The 17,744-nt window shown below is 44.8% G+C and overlaps 1 protein-coding gene across 1 annotated transcript; it reads right to left on the reverse strand.

Moving 5' to 3' along the window:
- Positions 1 to 1,533: 1,533 nt before the first annotated feature.
- Amd1 (S-adenosylmethionine decarboxylase 1) lies at positions 1,534 to 16,264 on the reverse strand. Its single transcript, NM_009665.5, has 8 exons — positions 15,825 to 16,264; positions 8,793 to 8,879; positions 8,257 to 8,383; positions 7,240 to 7,342; positions 6,070 to 6,112; positions 4,454 to 4,691; positions 4,194 to 4,349; positions 1,534 to 3,545 (listed from the first exon to the last, which is right to left on the reverse strand). The coding sequence occupies exons 1-8, from the start codon at positions 15,932 to 15,934 to the stop codon at positions 3,405 to 3,407; spliced, it is 1,005 nt and encodes a 334-aa protein (NP_033795.1). The 5' UTR covers positions 15,935 to 16,264; the 3' UTR covers positions 1,534 to 3,404.
- Positions 16,265 to 17,744: the final 1,480 nt, after the last annotated feature.

The raw sequence follows: 17,744 nt of genomic DNA on the forward strand, positions 1-17,744 counted from the left end.
CCAGAACTGAGCAGAACAGGCACCCCTGTATTGTTCCTTTTAGAGGACATGCTGGCTTTCCCTTTAGTATGTTGCTATAGGTTCATTGCAGTCGTTGTTACCATGGTTACACTTCTCAAAGCCTTTTCTGCACTACAGAGACTAGACCTGAGATGAGTCCAGACTGGTCTTTTTGATCTCCTGGAGCTTGAGGTTAAAGATAGTTACAAGCTGCTGTAGGTGCTGGGAATCAAACCTGGTACCTGTGGAAGAACACCAGTGCTTGTGTGGGCCAAAGGGCTCCATCATGCCCGGCGGTGGTGGTGCACACCTTTAATCCCAGCACTTGGGAGGCAGAGGCAGACAGATTTCTGAGTTCAAGGCCAGCCTGGTCTACAAAGTGAGTTCCAGGACAGCCAGGGCTACACAGAGAAACCCTGTCTCGAGGAAAAAAAAAAAAAAAAGAGGCTCCATCACATGGTGGTTTCTCAGTATGTTCATAGCACACTTGTTGCTACTTTGTTCACGATGCAGTCTTCTCTCTTTCAAGTCTCAATTTTCACTATTTCCTGTCTATCTGTTTTTATTGGCACATCCTCATTTCAGTGATCTTGTCCACTTCTATACCATCTTGTGCCAATGGGCTGTCTAGTTTTATACACTGAGCACTTTTATTCTTCATGCATCTGGGCTTGGCCCTATGATCAGCATTACTGCATACCTACACACTGTGTCTAAGGGGGCATACATTTTGGGGTTGGACCTCTCACTTAAGGTTGTCATTCCTTGGCAGCCAGGGTCTTTACTAGCAAAGCCACTTCACCATTCCATTGGTCACTTAGAAATGGTGTGTACAGGTTAATCAAAGTTCTGCTGTCATCAGAACCAGACAGCTGTACATTTGGGGGAATTTTAATTTGTCAAAGTTAACAGCAATTGCTCAGCCTTCTGACTGCTAATCACACCGGGACCAGCAGACACTTTTTGACTGACCAAAGGAAATAGAAGAAAAACAGAAGTCAGGAAGTACAGAACTCAACTGAAGCACAAGCAATTCATGGGGACAGTCCCTGAAGAAAGGGACAGGATGCAGAGCCAGCAGCACCTCTTCCATTACAGCAAGACAGTGGGGAGGCAGAAACAAAATCAGTAGCACATATTTTTACCAGAGAGTAAAATTAGAATGTCTATTCTTAAGTAGTAGTACATACATCCACACACACACAGCTATAGGGCTCAAGAGAGCCTCTTGCCTCAGGCTACTTCAAGCCTAGAGTAATACTAAGCTCCCACCCCGTTCCTTAAACAGAAATCCAGCCAATCCAATCTTCTAACATAAGCCCATCAGAACATAGCATTTATCTAATAGCTTTCAGCTTACTAGACACCTAGTCAATTTAAAACGTGACCAAGAGCGAGCAGAGTGCTTGCCAAGCAAATGTCAATAAACATTGTCTACGAAGCCCTACTGATGGCTCAAAGTTGTCACTTCTACCTTCAAATGTTTTAAATTCTCTGGGTTTTAGTTAAGTAGACACCAAACAGAAAACTTTCTCAATGTTACTAGACAATTAAGCAAACTTTTATTGAAGCTTACATTGTGGTACAGAAATACATTTCAGCTGATTAAAAGTCCAACACCAACAAAGAGAAATTATGGCACCAAAACTTCCCCACCTGTAATTAGACTAGATCACTAGTTTACCTACAGTTGTTCTAGGCTTTGTTCCACACAAACCTATGCAATTCTCAACATTAGGATTCTTAATTTAAGACGGGGAAATCAGACCTCAAGCCAAAATCTACTGGGTTACAAAATCCAGCTTAAATAAGCACTGGCCCTCCAAATAGCAATTCAAAATAGGTGCTGTGCTCATTACAGAATCAGACAGATAAAGCTGACCGAAAGCTTCCCCAAAGAAGCCTTCAATCAACACCGTGTAGAAAGAGTCCAGACAGTGTTCCAACCACTTGATCTCAAACCAAGTAGACTCTGTTTAGAAACGCTAAAAAAGTGTTTCGTTATAAATACGGAAGGAACAAAACATCACTGCATCAGTCCAGAAACTACCAAGAAAACAGAAGGGCAATAAATAGGGAGTTTAGTCCAGTTTGCTCTTTTCTGTTTAAGTCCCACCAACATGCCGACTCTTCAACGCCCATTATTTCTAGTGCCATTAAATAGATTCAGAATATTGCGCCGTTCCATCCATTCATACATTCACTATCTGGCTGAGTAACCTGGAGAGGCCTCCTCCCTCTGGTCAGTCATTCATCTGATCATCTGAAGGCCACGGTGAAAGGAAGACCAGAGACCAGCTGACGGTAGGACAAGTAGAAACCAGATTCTCCTTCGAATCAAAATCTCCTTTAGTAAATAAAACCTGGTGGCAACGGCAGCACTTACTGAGGTCAGAATGCTAGGACTACATTTCTGCTTTGACATAGTGGACATTCCTATCACTTAGTAAATTAGTGAGGGCATAGTAGGCACTCCATTAACGCTAATTAAGGTGCACTGCACAGCCTATCATTTCCATGGAGTTTTCTTTAATGGGTTCTCCTTGCTCATCGCCCTGGAGACTGTGAGTTCTTTTCATTTGATACATTCAGTTTTGTCATTTATCTTCCACAGAAGTTCATGCCAATAAAGAGACCACATTCTTATGTCTTAGGAAAAAAAATTAAGCAAGGGACCATCTCCAAACTCTCACCTGGGGTGTAAAATTATAATATAAGCCCACAGTGTAACAGTGTATTGCTTCATCAAAGGTGGTGGAAAAACTATAGGACTCTAAATGCAGGAGCAATTATTAAAACAGCAGAACATAAAACAAGCAACTGGAGTCATTTTCTTACAAAGACTCAACTTGTGGAAGAAAAACTTTAATTGCCATTGCATAAAACACCTGTATGAAGTAGAAATTGGTTTTGAGTAACATTAGTAGAGAATATGCCCTAGAAAGTGGAGGTGCCTGGATGTAAAAACTCTGGCAGCAATTTAATAGAACAGTCACAGATGTCAGCTGAGGCCGCATCTAATGGGGACGAAAGCCTTGTCTGTGGGGAATTTTGGATGATGCCTGCAGAAATATTACACTGTGCATAAACCAAATTGTATCATTTTCACAAGTGTCGTAAAGATTCATACAGTCAAAGGTCTTTTCTACATGCACTTCAGTTCCACAGCAAGAGTGGCATAGAACACCTAAACACAGAAGAGAGCATTCATGCAAGATACCTAACTCCTTGATATAATAATGCATACACTTCAAAATGATTGCACTATCATTACACCTAGGGCTTTCTGCAACTACGAGGTGGTGGTCATGGTCAGCATGGCCCTCAGGATCAGCATCTAGAAAGCAGCCACCACCTCCTGTGTGTCTTCTCTTTTTGCGTTTTTTCTTCTTCATTTTTCCTAATCAACTCTGCTGTTGTTGCTGTTTCTTAGCAAAACTGGTAAAAACAAAATTGTAATCGTTGAACATAGCACTCTGGCAATCAAGACGTTTAAAGCCGTCAATCTTCTGGGGCGAAGAAAGCACTGTGCGACATTTAGAACTCTGGGGAAAAGTTGAAACAAGCATTAGTACTTCTCACCACTAGAATATTTTCAGACATAACAGTAATGCCATGAATAGATGACTTTCTTAAAACTATGCATTTAAAAAGATTGATATTTCAAGTGTTTGTGTGTCCATGCCCCTGTGAGCCACTCGCCCACCGCGCTGCTGAGAGAAAGCCAAGTGCTCTGAACAGATGAGCTCTCTCCACCCAAACCACAGCATTTTATAGCATCCTCTTTTTTGTTTTTGTTTTTGTTTTTTTTTTTTTTTTGCATTTTGTTTGTTTTCCGCATAGGTGGGGAAGCAGGGTTGTCTGTCAACAGGGAGGGAGTGTCAGCAGCACAGGCGCTCGCTCACTAGCCTGGTGCCCCTCCCCCGATGACTAAAAACCTAAAGAAGCATTTTAGGTTTCTCTGCCCAGCCCAGGCTGGGAAGTGCTTGCCTAGCATACACAAGACCTTGAAGACCTTGGATAGCCGAGAGAGAGAGAGAGAGAGAGAGAGAGAGAGAGAGAGAGAGAGAGACAGAGAGAGAGAGAGAGAGAGAGAGAGAGAGAGAGAGAGAGAGAGACAGAGAGAGACAGAGAGAGACAGAGAGACAGAGAGAGACAGAGACAGAGAGACAACAAAACACAAGTCAAGGTACCTGATTAACAAACAAGGTGGTCACAAATTTTCCTGGCTTGAAGACTTCCACAACTTTCCTGATCAGGTCGTCATAGGAGGTCTGACTTAGGTTTGTTTCAAAGCTAACATAAGAAAATTCTGGTTCTGGAGTGATGTGAATAGTCCAATATGTTCCCTTTGAGAAAAGTTATTAACAGAAAGTTAATATTAAACAAAAGTTGTTATTAACAGAAAGGAGAAGATACAGATATTAAAATATTCAGGCTAACAGCTACTCACATCCGATTTCATTCCATTCATCGAGTAGCCACAAGGATTGAACAGTGTGGCATCAATGACAGAACCTGGTATCAGGTCACGAATTCCACTCTCACGAGTGACATCCTTTGCAGTAACACCATCTTTCATGTAGAACTGGTCCATAACTGCTGGGTCAAGCTCACTCATCAGAATTTCCAGTGTTTGATCTGGCTGACTGATTACTCGGCTCTCTGGGAAATCCAAAGTATACAAGTACCTATGTAGAAGTAAAACAAGTTTTACCTCAGAACGACAGGTTACAGAGAAACCCAGTCTTAAAACCACTATTAGCCTATAGTGGGAAGGGGGTGCTTCATGAGCCCCCAATCTTAACAGGAAAGACAGGGAAAGCCGGGCATGGCAGTGCACGCCTTTAATCCCAGCATTCGGGAGGCAGAGGCAGGCGGATTTCCAGGACAGCTAGGGCTATACTCGAAAAACCAAGGGGGCTGGAGAGATGGCTCAGAGGTTAAGAGCGCCAACTGCTCTTCTGACGGTCGTGAGTTCAAATCCCAGCAACCACATGATGGCTCACAACCATCCGTAATGAGATCTGATGCCCTCTTCTGGGGTGTATGAAGACAGCTACAGTGTACTTACATATAATAAATAAGTAAATAAATCTTAAAAAAAAAAAAAAAAAAAAAAGACAAGGACAACTAATGGCTTCTGAAGAGTCAGTTTTCTTTAAGAGTTCCAGGCGGGCTAAGGAGACTCTAGTGTATGGCCAAATACCCAGGAGTATAGATATGGGCAATGGATTGCAGCAGGCATGATGTATGTATTTCTAGGCAAGGCGTCACTGCACAGCGATGCCCTTGTCTCTGGAGAGTAGTGCTAGATTAAAGGCTTGCAGCATCACTGCCTGGCTCAAACGGTTTCTAAAAGGACAGGTTAAGAAGGTGGGGATTAGGGAAAAGTTATGGGTAGAAAATAAATATGATCAAAGACAAAATATGTTGTTGCAAAGACAAAACTTGCAAAAACAACTTTGCAACAGACATGATAGGATATATACTTTAAACAGGAAGCAGGCAAAGATATCGACAAGCCTGGTCTATAAAGCAGAGTTCAAGGCCAGCAAGCTAGATAATGAAACTCTGCCTCCCACAACAAAAATTCCAAAATTCCAACTTTGCTTAAAAAACAACATTTACAGTATTAAGGGAAAATCCTAGGGCCTGTGTACACTTGCCAAGTACATGGTACCATTGAAACACACCTCAAATCTTCTCTCTCTTGATTTTATTGCACTAAGTTGACTTTATTGGTCTTGTTCCTCTTACCTCAGTCTCCAGAATAGGTAGGATTAACAAGAGTGGGTTACTAGGTCTAGCTTAAAACATCCTTTACCCCTAAAAAAACTCCACACATAGGTAACAAAGCCAAACCAAAATCAAAACTACATAGCAAGCTGGGCAGTGGTGGCGCACGCCTTTAATCCCTGCACTCGGGAGGCAGAGGCAGGCGGATTTCGAGGCCAGCCTGGTCTACAAAGTGAGTTCCAGGTCAGCCAGGGCTACACAGAGAAACCCTGTCTCATAAAACCAAACCAAACCAAAAACACAAAACAAAACAAACAAATACCTACATACCAGCAGTCAGAATTCATGCGTCCCATACAATATGCTGCTCCATCTGCAAGGAAAGAGAATCTTTTTAAAAAAAAAATCACATAACAGGATGCCTTATTAGTCATTCAATAAACAGTATTATATATGCCAACTATCAAAAATGTCCCCAGTGAAGAGACATCAGAGTGAGTGAATTCTAACAGCAAGAGGGCAGATCCATGACCATGCTGGCACCAGGAAAGCAACCCTCTGTCCTTTGCAGGGGCACCAAGTGCTCCAGTCTCTCTAGCATCTCTCTCCCCTTTGCTCTAGGAGGCACTGTATCTGGCTGCCACTGGTGCTTGTCAAGTTGTAGATGGACCCTAGGTATTGAGATTACTCCCACGGGTATGGAATCGGTCACTTTTCTAAGCTGGTTTCCTTACATATCCTTCCCAAACTGTTTTCAAGATTTTCCCTGGCCCAGCAAACCAACTTAGAATCAACACCAACTAAATCCTCGCCCCTCTGGCAGGACGTCATGTTTGATGGCATACATTACTGCAAGGGTCTGAAGTCTTCTTTCTGTAGTGCTAAAGGTCAAGTCCGGGGCCCCATGCTATGCATATGTGTGTTCACTACTATTTGTGAGTTCTACATACCTAAGTCTGCAGAACAGGCAGTCTCTGCCTCCCTAGCCCCAGCATTACAACCCCTCCAACCCAATACGCGACTGCCATTGCTTTTATAAACGTAGGTACCAGAGATCAAATTTGGGTCCTGTGTAGTAGTTACCTTACATCTACTTTGAGTTATCTCCCCAGCAATTGTTTTTGAAACAAGTTCTTACTATCTGGCCCACACTGGCCCTGACTCCTTAACCTCAAGCGTCCCTTCAGTTTACTTAGTCACCATGACTAACTACGGTGCACGCCCTACTGCCTCACTTACCACAAGTGGTCAGTGGTCCACTTTATTTTTACAAGCACATAATACAATTTGTACTGTTTTGCCCACACAACTAAATCCTTGTAACATCCAGGTAAACAGAAAACAGAAAAACAAAAAGCCACACTATCAAACAATCCCTGGATTTCCAGGCCAGAACCAGACCAGGAAGGGTTATACATGGAGCCCATCTCAAATTATAACAAATATGAACACCCACCCATCCCTAAATGACAAGAATTATTAAATTCTAGGTTTACTTACTTGGGAAAATTGCATTAAGAAACTCGATTTCTTCCTGGAAATTCCGGTGTGGGTACCCTTGGTGAGAAGGCTTCATGAAATTCTTACGAGAATAAAAGAAGCTCTTAAAAAAAGAGAGAGATCTTAAAGATTAAAGTTTGACTCCTACATTCACATGGAGGCTCACAAACTCACTTTAACTCCAACCCAGGGATCTGATGCCCTATTCTGTCCTCAAGGGTACTAGGCACACATACATGTATATGTATATACCATTCATACACATAAATTAAACAAACAGGGCCTCATTATGTAGACCAGTCTTGTTCCTCCTGCCCTAGCCTCCCCAAACCAAAGCACTGGAATTCCAAGTGTGCAGCCACCAGATCCAGCCTGGAGCAGTGGCTTCTTTCTATACATTAAGCAAAAACTATGGGACAGCACAAATAAGTATTGTGTATGCATGTGTGCCATGAGTGTATGTGGAGGTCAAAGAGGACAAATTTGGAGTCACTTCTCCCCACCTTTGGTAGGTTCCGGGAGGTCAAGTTTGCACGGCAAGCAAGTGCTTTTCAATAGTCAACAATACAATTAAAACTCTCCCAAGGAGACAGTGAATTATCAAATTACACTAGTGTGGGCTCACAGCTCTAGTCTCAGCACAAAGGACACTAAAGCAAGAGTGAGAATTTGAGAGCAGCTGGGGCTTCAAAGCCAGACCCCCTCTTCTTCCCACCCACAAAGCAGGCTGGGTATGGTAACATGCACCTGTAACTCCAGAGCTCTTAAAGAAAAAAGGCAGAAGGGTTGAGTTTGAGGCAAGCCTGGTGTATATGATAATATCACATATTACAAAACAAAAAAACCCAAAAGCCCCCAAACAGTATTACCATGGCAGGCAGCACTTTAGGTTCAACCCCAACCACAGGTGTAAAAGAACCAAATTCTGAGATTTTAGTGACAATCCATTCTTTGAGGTAAAACATTAAAATCCAACCAGAGCAGAAACTACTCAAGTTTCACACAATGCGTACTTACTTGAATTGAGTCAAACCCACTGTAATCCCTAGCAAGCTTCAACAGGGGAACCAGTGCTTTCAGTAAGAGGGTGGTACCACATGTCTTCAAAATGAAACGTCTCTTGGAGACAAACATGCTACTCTCACTGCAACAGAAAGTCACAAACCATCACCACTGCGTCAGGTATTATGAGAACACAAGTCATCTATCAGTGTATCAGTATTGTACATCACTGGTGAATGTATGTTATGTACTTATCCACCAAAACCAGCTACAACCAAAGTTAGAAAAACAACTGGCTCTGTATCCTTGTATAGCTCGTGACTGTAACAGGTCTTCCTTCCTTCCATCACCTAATAGTTAGCTTTTCCCACTCTCTTCTACACACACATCCATACACAGCTATCGACTAAATTCTGAATGTGTGCAGCTGCGTGTATTTCACTTCAAGATTGTATAACTTTTGCTTAAATAGTATATATTCTATGCCAATCCATTTTCCTGCAAGTGTGTAACTGTTTTGTATACCCAACATCACACTTCACAGCGCTTACCTGAGTACATAAGCTTCCTGCTTGTCAGTCTTTGTCACACTTATGATTGAGCACTGCACATCCTTCAAAAGGACATCCCATTCAGATCTGTGACCCAACAAAACAGTTATTAAAGACTATTTCTACCACACTTTATCCTTTAAGAACACTTTTGCCCCCCAGTGCTAGAGATCAAACCCTGCTCCAAATGACAGGCAAGCACTCTATCCCTGAGATATCTTTCTAGTCTCTTAAGACAGATGTAATGTGACAGGACTGCAATGGGTATGCACTATACACCCAGGCTGGCCTCCAACTCAGACATGTCTCTTCCTCTAATTGCCGAGCACTGTGATTTAAGAAAAAAGTGCCACCACACTGGTCATTTCCTTCTTTAATAGAAAATTTATTTTATATGTATGGAATGTTCTGCCTGCATATGTCTATGCACAACATACATGTAGTGCCCACAGTGGCCAAAACAGGGTGTCAGATGCTTAGGAACTAAAGCTACAGATGGTGTGAGCTGGCACACGGCGGCTGGGACTCCAACCTGGGTCTTCTGGGAACAGTAGCCTTTCTCTTTCCCAGGGAATACTTTCTCTAATCTCTCTAGCTACCATCTAAGCAAACAACAGACACACACACCTCTTTTATCGCCATCTTTAGAACACCCCCCAAGTATTCTTTCCTTTTTCTGTTTTTTGTTTTGTTTTGTTTTGTTTTTTTGTTTGTTTTTCGAGACAGGGTTTCTCTGTATAGCTCTGGCTGTCCTGGACTCACTTCGTAGACCAGGCTGGCCTCGAACTTAGGAATCCGCCTGCCTCTGCCTCCCAAGTGCTGGGATTAAAGACGTGCCCCATCACGCCCGGCATTTTTCTGGTTTTTTGAGACAGGATTTCTCAGATCTTGGCTGGCTTTGAACTCAGAGACCCATTTGCCTCTATCTCCCAAGTGCTAGGATTCAAGGCATGCACCATCATGCTATGCCCACATGCACAGTACTGTACTGCCTTTAATTTTATGCCTTTTCTTGAGCTTCTGGCTGTAAGTGTATATGAGCCTTCATAACCACTTGATTGATAAGTCCAATGGTTTAACCTGAGACTTTAAAACAACTGCTTCCTTTCATTCCATGACAGGAAAAATGCTGAGCATCACTGTCACTTGAAGAAGCAGCATGCTGAGTTGCTAAGATAGAAGAAACACAATGAAGTTGTCTCTTAGGACTGAACAGTATAGGCAAAGCCAGGCACTGTATTCAGCCCCTGTGAATATGCTTATACCCTAGCACTGGAGAGAGAGGCTAAGTCAGCTATAGGCCAGCACCAACCACAAGATGATACTCAGTACCCACCTAGCATAATCAAGGCCGAGTTCCAACCCCAGCTCCCCACTCAAAGTAAAAATGAGCAGCAATTATAGAAAACAGTATAGAAAGTGCAACCCCTCCCCTCCCCTCCCCACCCCCAAGTAAGGTTTAGAAGAACATTGTATCCCAGCACGACTTTTAATAGCTTAGAAAAAGAAAATCTGGCCTGGCAGTGGTGGCACATGCCTTTAATCCCAGCAGAGGCAGGCAGAGTGAGTGAGTTCCAGGACAGCCAAGGCTATACCAAGAAACCCTGTCTTGGGGGAGGCGGGATTCTCACCAAATGCTACAAATACATGAACCAAGGGCATGTTAGCATTATGCAGTCACAAACTCTTACCATTCCATTTAAATCAAGTTCACATAGCTAAAAGGGTACAAAAGGACCTGGGTTTGATTCCCAGCACCCACACTGAGACCCATTAACTGGAATTCCAGTTTCAGTGTTACACAAATATATGTATGCAGGCAGAACACCCGTATTATACATGAAACAAACACTTTAAAGGTTGTTGATAAGGGCTGAGGGAAAGAGTTGCTTGTGTTTAACAAGTACTGGTTACACTACCTAAGGACTGACTGAGAGCATATCTGGAAAAATTAAATATACACCAAACACATACAGATCTTTATTTCTTGCTTTTCTACATCGTTAGTCTTTATCATCTTTATATAGCATAAGTAAGCTACAGGCATTTATTCAAAGCCCACACAAGAAATCAGAACAGTACTAGTAGGCAAACAATGAACTCAGAGACAGGAGGAGAGTTACATTTCAGCCACCCGAAAAGTTGATAAATGCTGGCACACACATTGCTAGATCCAGCTGAGCTATTCAGACTTTGAGCAGGTTGTCCCCAGATTTTAATCTATAAATTTAAGTGGTTACATTACATATCACTCCTAAAGTGGCTGGTTCCAAAGTTCAGTTTACCTAGTTACTGCTTAAAATTCAACTGAAGCTACCAAATTAGTAAGCACAAAACCTGACCAAGGTCTGTTTCTGAGAGTCATATTACACTCAGATCACCTAACCCTAACCCAAGGTAGTAACTGAACAGACAGTATTGTGGCTGCTTACAGGACACCCAATGCTCTTCTGGCCCCCAAAGGCATCCACATGCATGCACACAAACGGCTAAACCAAACTTGTCCCCAATTTATCTGCACTATGTTCTCTATTGCTGCTAGTATGCTCAGTGTATGCTTCTTAAAGAGAGAGAATTTGGGGTCAACAAGATGACTCAGTGGTAATCATAGCACCTGATTTTGACCCTCAGAACAAAGAGGAAAGGGAAAGAGCCAAGCCCCGATGGCTGCCCTCTGCCCCACAGGAGGACACACTTGCACAGCAGCACAACCATAGCTGCTGCCAGAAGCTCACACTGAAAGGTCTTCTGGCAACGCACTGTAAATTCTTTCTGTAAAACCAATAAGAACTCCAATACTGCATGGTGGCGCACGCCTTTAATCCCAGCACTCAGGAGGCAGAGGCAGGCGGATTTCTGAGTTCAAGGCCAGCCTGGTCTACAGAGTGAGTTCCAGGACAGCCAGGGCTACACAGAGAAACCCTGTCTCAAAAAACAAACAAACATCCTCTGCCCAAAAAAAGAGTTCAGGAAAAAGTCATGGCTCATGCATGACCTTTAACGACGACAATCCTTTACTCAAATCTTTATTTTGCTTATAACATTCCTAAAGCAGCCTGAGAATTGTCCCACCAATTCTAAATGTTATTTCTACCATCAGTTTTAAAAGTCTATATTTTTCAAGTACTGCATTTATCTTCTTTATTGGCACCGGAATTTCCCACCTAACTTCACCTTATTACTAAGATTTGTCTGTGTAGCCCTAAGTTGGTCTGTAGACCAGCTGGCCCAACCTGGATATCCACTTGTGTCTGGCTCCCCGGTGCTGAGATTAAAGGTGCCTGCCCAAGTCTACCTAGCTAGTAAGCTACCCACTATTTCCTACCAAATTGAACCCTAAGAACTCTGCTTCTTTAATCTGTCAACTTCAAATGTATTTATTCTGTGAGGTTAAGTGGATTCTAAAGCCTTCATTCTCCCCTTCATCCAGCTACGTTACCCACGCCATACTCTTCTCCAATCAAGTAGCTTTAAAAAAACTAAGCTGCATTAGCCAAGATGGATCAGCAGTTAAGAGAAATTCCAGATTCAGGCCTGGTGGCACATGGTCCTAGCACTCAGGGTGCAGAAGCAAAGGGATCCCCATGACCTTAAGGGTCCTGGAGCTCCATTTATATAAACAAACCAGGCTGACCTTACAAATCAGCAACAACCCTGTGTGAATCTGTTGCTGTGCTCTAGTGCTTACAGGCCCTGACCAGCCTGGACTTGCTTACTATGTAGACAAGGCTAACTTCAATCTTCCTGCCTCTGCCTCACGAATTCGGGGATTAAGAGCTTGTGTCATAACACAGCCAGAAACGCATTCTTAAAAGGTCCTTCATGCTCCCTTATAATCCATTCCTCCCTTTATAAGGCCTCTAATCCACAACTGACCAGTCTTGTCAGTCTGCATTTCCTAGGTTTACAGAAATGAAATCTTACAGCATGCATGCTCCTCAGGCCTCTTTTCTCAGCATATCTGCTTACATTAGTGCTCGTGTGGGGCACAGAACAAGGCTTCACTTACTGCTGGGCAGCATTCTGTTATATGGTTATACAACTATCCATTTGTTTTTCCATTTCTGGGTTCAAGATCTCACTATGTAGCACCTGAGTGGCTTGAAACTCACTTGTACACAAGCATGGCCCCTGCCCCCTCACCCCCACCCCTCCCAGTGCCAGGATTAAGTGTGCCATCAATTCCTAACGACCTCCCTCCCCATTAGTAGATTTGCAGTTTGGGGACTAACACAAAACTGCCATTAAAATTCTCAAGTCGATATAATCAATTAGATCTTAAAACTACCAGGCCTGGTAACCTTGTGAAGATGTGGAAAGCAATGGCTATTTCTTTTTTTTTTTCCTTTTTTTTTTATTAGGTATTTTCCTCATTTACATTTCCCATGTTATCCCAAAAGTCCCCCATACCCCCCCCCCATTCCCACTTTTTGGCCCTGGTGGTGTTCCCCTGTACTGGGGCATATAAAGTTTGCAAGTCCAATGGGCCGCTCTTTCCAGTGATGGCCGACTAGGCCATCTTTTGATACATATACAGCTAGAGTCAAGAGCTCCGGGGTACTGGTTAGTTCATAATGTTGTTCCACTTATAGGGTTGCAGATCCCTTTAGCTCCTTGGGTATTTTCTCTAGCTCATCCATTGGGGGCCCTGTGATCCATCCAATAGCTGACTGTGAGCATCCACTTATGTGTTTGCTAGGCCCCGGGCAATGGCTATTTCTAAAGTTACCCTTTGACTCTCTTCTGTAGGCTTATGTTGAATAGGCTTCAAACATAGTTTCTTTAACTGCCCATCTGTCTTTAGACAGGGTTTCTCTGTATAGCCCTGGCTGTCCTGGAACTCACTCCTGTAGACCGGGATGGCCTCGAACTTAGGAATCGGCCTGCCTCTGCCTCCCGAGTGCTGGGATTAAAGGTGTGCACCACCACTGCCCAGCATTAGAATTGCTTCCTGACAGCTTTAATACCTAGTGTTTTTATATTACTGTTATTTTCCCCAGCCTTGACTGCTGTTAATACTATAAATATCAGTTTATTTCATCTTATTAGCCCATGGTTATTCTTTCCATTTCAGGAAAGATGCAGGTCCCCTACAAACCTCCCTGTTAGCACTGACTCGTGATTTATCCACCTGCTGTCTCTCAGACACTTATTTAAAGTTCATAACAACCAGTGCACCCTCAGCTGGATGGCCACTGAAAAAGCACTGAATTTTTTTCAGTTCTTTCGAACAGATTTCAGCTCTACTTGATATATAACAGTCACACACACACACACAAATCAGTTTCTGGTTACACAAAGTAAAGGTTTTTAAACATTTAATAAAAGCACAGGTCGGTGGCAAAGCAGAGGCAAGTGGATCAGGTCAGCCATGGCTACACAGAAAAGTCCTGTGTAGAAAAAAAATAGCCTACCTTTTTAAAAAGGCCCATCTTTCCTCTACTCAGGAGCCACTTTAATCAATATATTTTAGCATTAATATATATTATTATTTTAGCCTATGGCTATTTTGCCTATACGTGCCCCACAGATGTGCAGGGTCCTCAGGAGTCAGAAGTGGGCGTCAGATCCCCCGGAATCGGAGTTAGATGGTTGTGAGCTGCAATGTGGGTGCTGAGAATTAAATCCGGGTCCCCTGGACAACTAACTATCTAGTATCTAGGACCCTTAACCTCTGATCTATTTTTAGAATCCCACTCTGGTACTTCCAACTAAGTTGAGAACGAAAATCTTCTCTTTATCAACAAGAAATGTTTTTTGTAATTTCCTTGCGTACCCCTCTTTCAGGTCGTACCAAGATTTTCTAGGAAATAATCCTGGAAGCACCAGCTTTCCGAGACGCCTATCACAATCAGCTTTCCATATCTGTAAAAGAGGTAAGCTTCTCTATGCTTACTATGAGAAAACGTCAAGGGTTTGTAACTGAAAATGGCACACACTTCACATGAGGATCGAAAACTGAGACCTTAGCACTTCGGGTACATTTTTTTCCCTACAATGGAAACGTCTGCAGCAACTAGTAGGAACTGCGTTTCCCAGTGTGCCTTAAAGTCTCGGCAGCACGTGGCCGCTGGGATTCTCTTCTCGCTTTTTGTCAGAGGACGGTTGCACCGCGCAGCCAACATTCCTAAAACGCCCATTGGTCCACACCCTGGGGCCAGGCTCCGGAGGGGCCCAGGAGCTCATTGGTCCGCCTCTCAATGAACCGGACCACGCCGGTTCCTCCGCCACTCTAGTCCCATTAGTGCGCTTCGGAGCACGGCGGAGCCCGGGTACCGGCCACCAAAGCGGGAGGCTGGTGTCACCGCCGCCGGGTCCATGCATCCTCAGTGTCATCCGCGCTTCAATGCTCGACTCTCCCAGCGAGGTCACTAGCAACTCTCCGCACCACCTCCCGTGTCGGGTGTGAGCAGGGGGCCCGCAGGTCTCCTTTGCTCCAGCTTAAGGCATTAAGTAAAATAGATCTTCGGGCTGACAGGCTTGTACCCCGGGAAGCAGGCAAACCCTCCAGCACCCCGCTGCGCTCTCCCGGACTTCGCCTCCGTAACAGGTTACACAGCCCAAGGTCAGGAGCCTCCCGGGCAAAGCCCGCGGAGGGTCCCGAGGCGCCCCGCTCTGCTGCAGGGCACGTCCGGGCGTCGGCGGGGCCCGGCACTGCGACACGGCCGCTCCCGCCCAATCCCGCCGCCCGAGCGAGCGCCACGCGCGGCCGCCTACCCCGCGGCGGGAGGCCTGCTGGTCGCCCCGCGGCCCAGGCCCACCCAGCTCGTGCTCCGCCCGCCCCTCACCCAGCCACACCTGCCGGAGGGCCGCGTGCCCCCCGCCGGAGCCCGTCAGCCCAGCCCCGCCGTCCGCCGGGGACGTTACCTGAGCACGCGGCCGCGCCGGCCTCCTCCCCTCCCCCAGGCGGCGCAGGCGGCCCCGCAACGGCGGCGGGAGAAGCCAGTTCCCGCCCGCCGACCTGGCCCCACCTGAGGCCGCGACTCGTGCCTCGCAGTCGGCGGCGAGCCGCCCTCAGGCCCAGGCACCCACCTTGGGATGGTACGAAGATCCCCAGATCCCTGGCTTGCGTCGGACTGCTGTCTGGAAAACCAGACCTCCAGCAGTTTCTCCGTCCCTTCGAAAAAATGTGCAGCTTCCATCACCGTGAGACTAGCGAACAACCAACAACCACAGAAAATCAACTAAATTAAATCTCTTCTCCCGCCGCTCCTGCCGCCGCTGCGGATTGTTCCAGCTGTGTTACTAAAGTTCAGGTTCCTTTTTTTTTTTTTTTTGCTATAATTTTATATTAACTTTTTTTTAAAAAAAGGACTAATAAAATTTTCCCGGCTATTTTCGTGAGCGAAAGTTGAACGTGAGTCTGTTGGAAATAGAGGCAGATACAGTTCAGTCTCTTGTAGTCCGCTGCTTTCCCGTTAGGAGAGTTGAGCGAGCGCTAGCTAATGTCGCCGGCCATACTGTGTAAGCGAGGGTTCTGCGTGAGCGCAGACCTTATATAAGCATCCTCCCCGACAGGCCAGGAAGTGACGCCATCGCCCCGCCCTCAGGGCCTCATAGGGACCGCTTCGTGTCAGTCAAACGTCGCCGAACGCCGGCTGGCTGGCGGTGGGCCCACGGGGAGTGCAGGGGACTACCAGCTTGGTTGCAGATGGAGCTGCCGCTGTCCCTTGAGCGGGAGACCGCTCTGTTGTCCGGCTGGGGACTTGGGAATCTGGGATTACTTGTGGAGCTGGTGGGGAGAGCGGGAGACAGGCGAGGCTGTCCCACGCTGCACACAGCTGGTTAGCAGAAAACAGGAGGGAGTCTGGAGGGGTGTCGCGGGGCTCGGCGGGGGCGGTGGCCACTGCTGGGTTGGCGTAGTGCTTTGATCCTGTGCGGTTTCTCGTTTCAAGCCGAGGTGGTTTTTGGCTTTTTAAAAAAAATTTTTTTAAACCATTTTTTCACGTGTTTCCACGAGACGAACGCAGCCTAGGCAATAAAATTGTCAGTGACGTACGTGTGGCCCGGGGTCGGATTGGAATGCGCTTTAATTCTGCTTGTGCTTTATCTGATGTGGGAATGAAGGCAGTTCTCCACGGGTTTACACAATAGCCAGAAGCGTCGTCTTCCTATTTCAAAAGAGAAAAGAGAAAAGCAACGTGGCGCCCAGCCTTGGAGGGCTCCGGCGCTATCTACCCCCCACCGTGTGCCTAGCCTAGCTTAGGAGTTGGCCGCCTTCCAGCAGACACCTATCAACCCGTACTCCATTAGGTCAACTGGTGGATATTTAGTTTGCAAAACTTCCTAGGAACTAGCTTTATTAAGTATAATACGAGGTTATTTGATATTTTTCTTAGGCTATTCTTAAAGGGGTGAACTAATTGAAAGTATTCCTCACAACCACCAGTACCACGCAAATTTACAAATTTGCCTAAAATTGCCTAAATGCCTAAAAAGGATCTTCGCGAGTATATAATAATAATGTAAATGGGTAGCAAAGAGTTTTCACTAATGATAATCTAAAGTATAAATTAGGGGTCAAATCCAAGTAGGATTTTGTTTTGTTTTTTTTTTCTTCTGCTATCTTCCTTTATTTATATTTGCAGTATGAAACACAAGCTCTGCACACATACTTGCACACTCACACCAGCCTGGGGGAGGGAGCTGGGACAAGGCCACTTTCTTTCTTTCTTTTTTTTTTTTTAATCTTAAGAAGCAAAAGATGTTAACAAAGTTATTAGTTACTTGGAAACACTGGGGGAAAGTCACCAAGCTCATAAAATTAAAAATGATTATAGTCACAAGACAAAGGGACCGTCTCCTATTATCCCTAGAGAAATCCACTGCAACTGTTGAAATTTGATTCATACATACCCTGAAGACGAGCTCTTGTCTTACAAGAGCATGGATTCACATGTCTCTATGAAATTTGTTGAGAAAGAACCCGTGTGATGAGGTAGATACGTATAT

The sequence above is a fragment of the Mus musculus genome, chromosome 10 (genome assembly GCF_000001635.26).
Source record: "Mus musculus strain C57BL/6J chromosome 10, GRCm38.p6 C57BL/6J".
Lineage (NCBI taxonomy): Eukaryota > Metazoa > Chordata > Mammalia > Rodentia > Muridae > Mus > Mus musculus.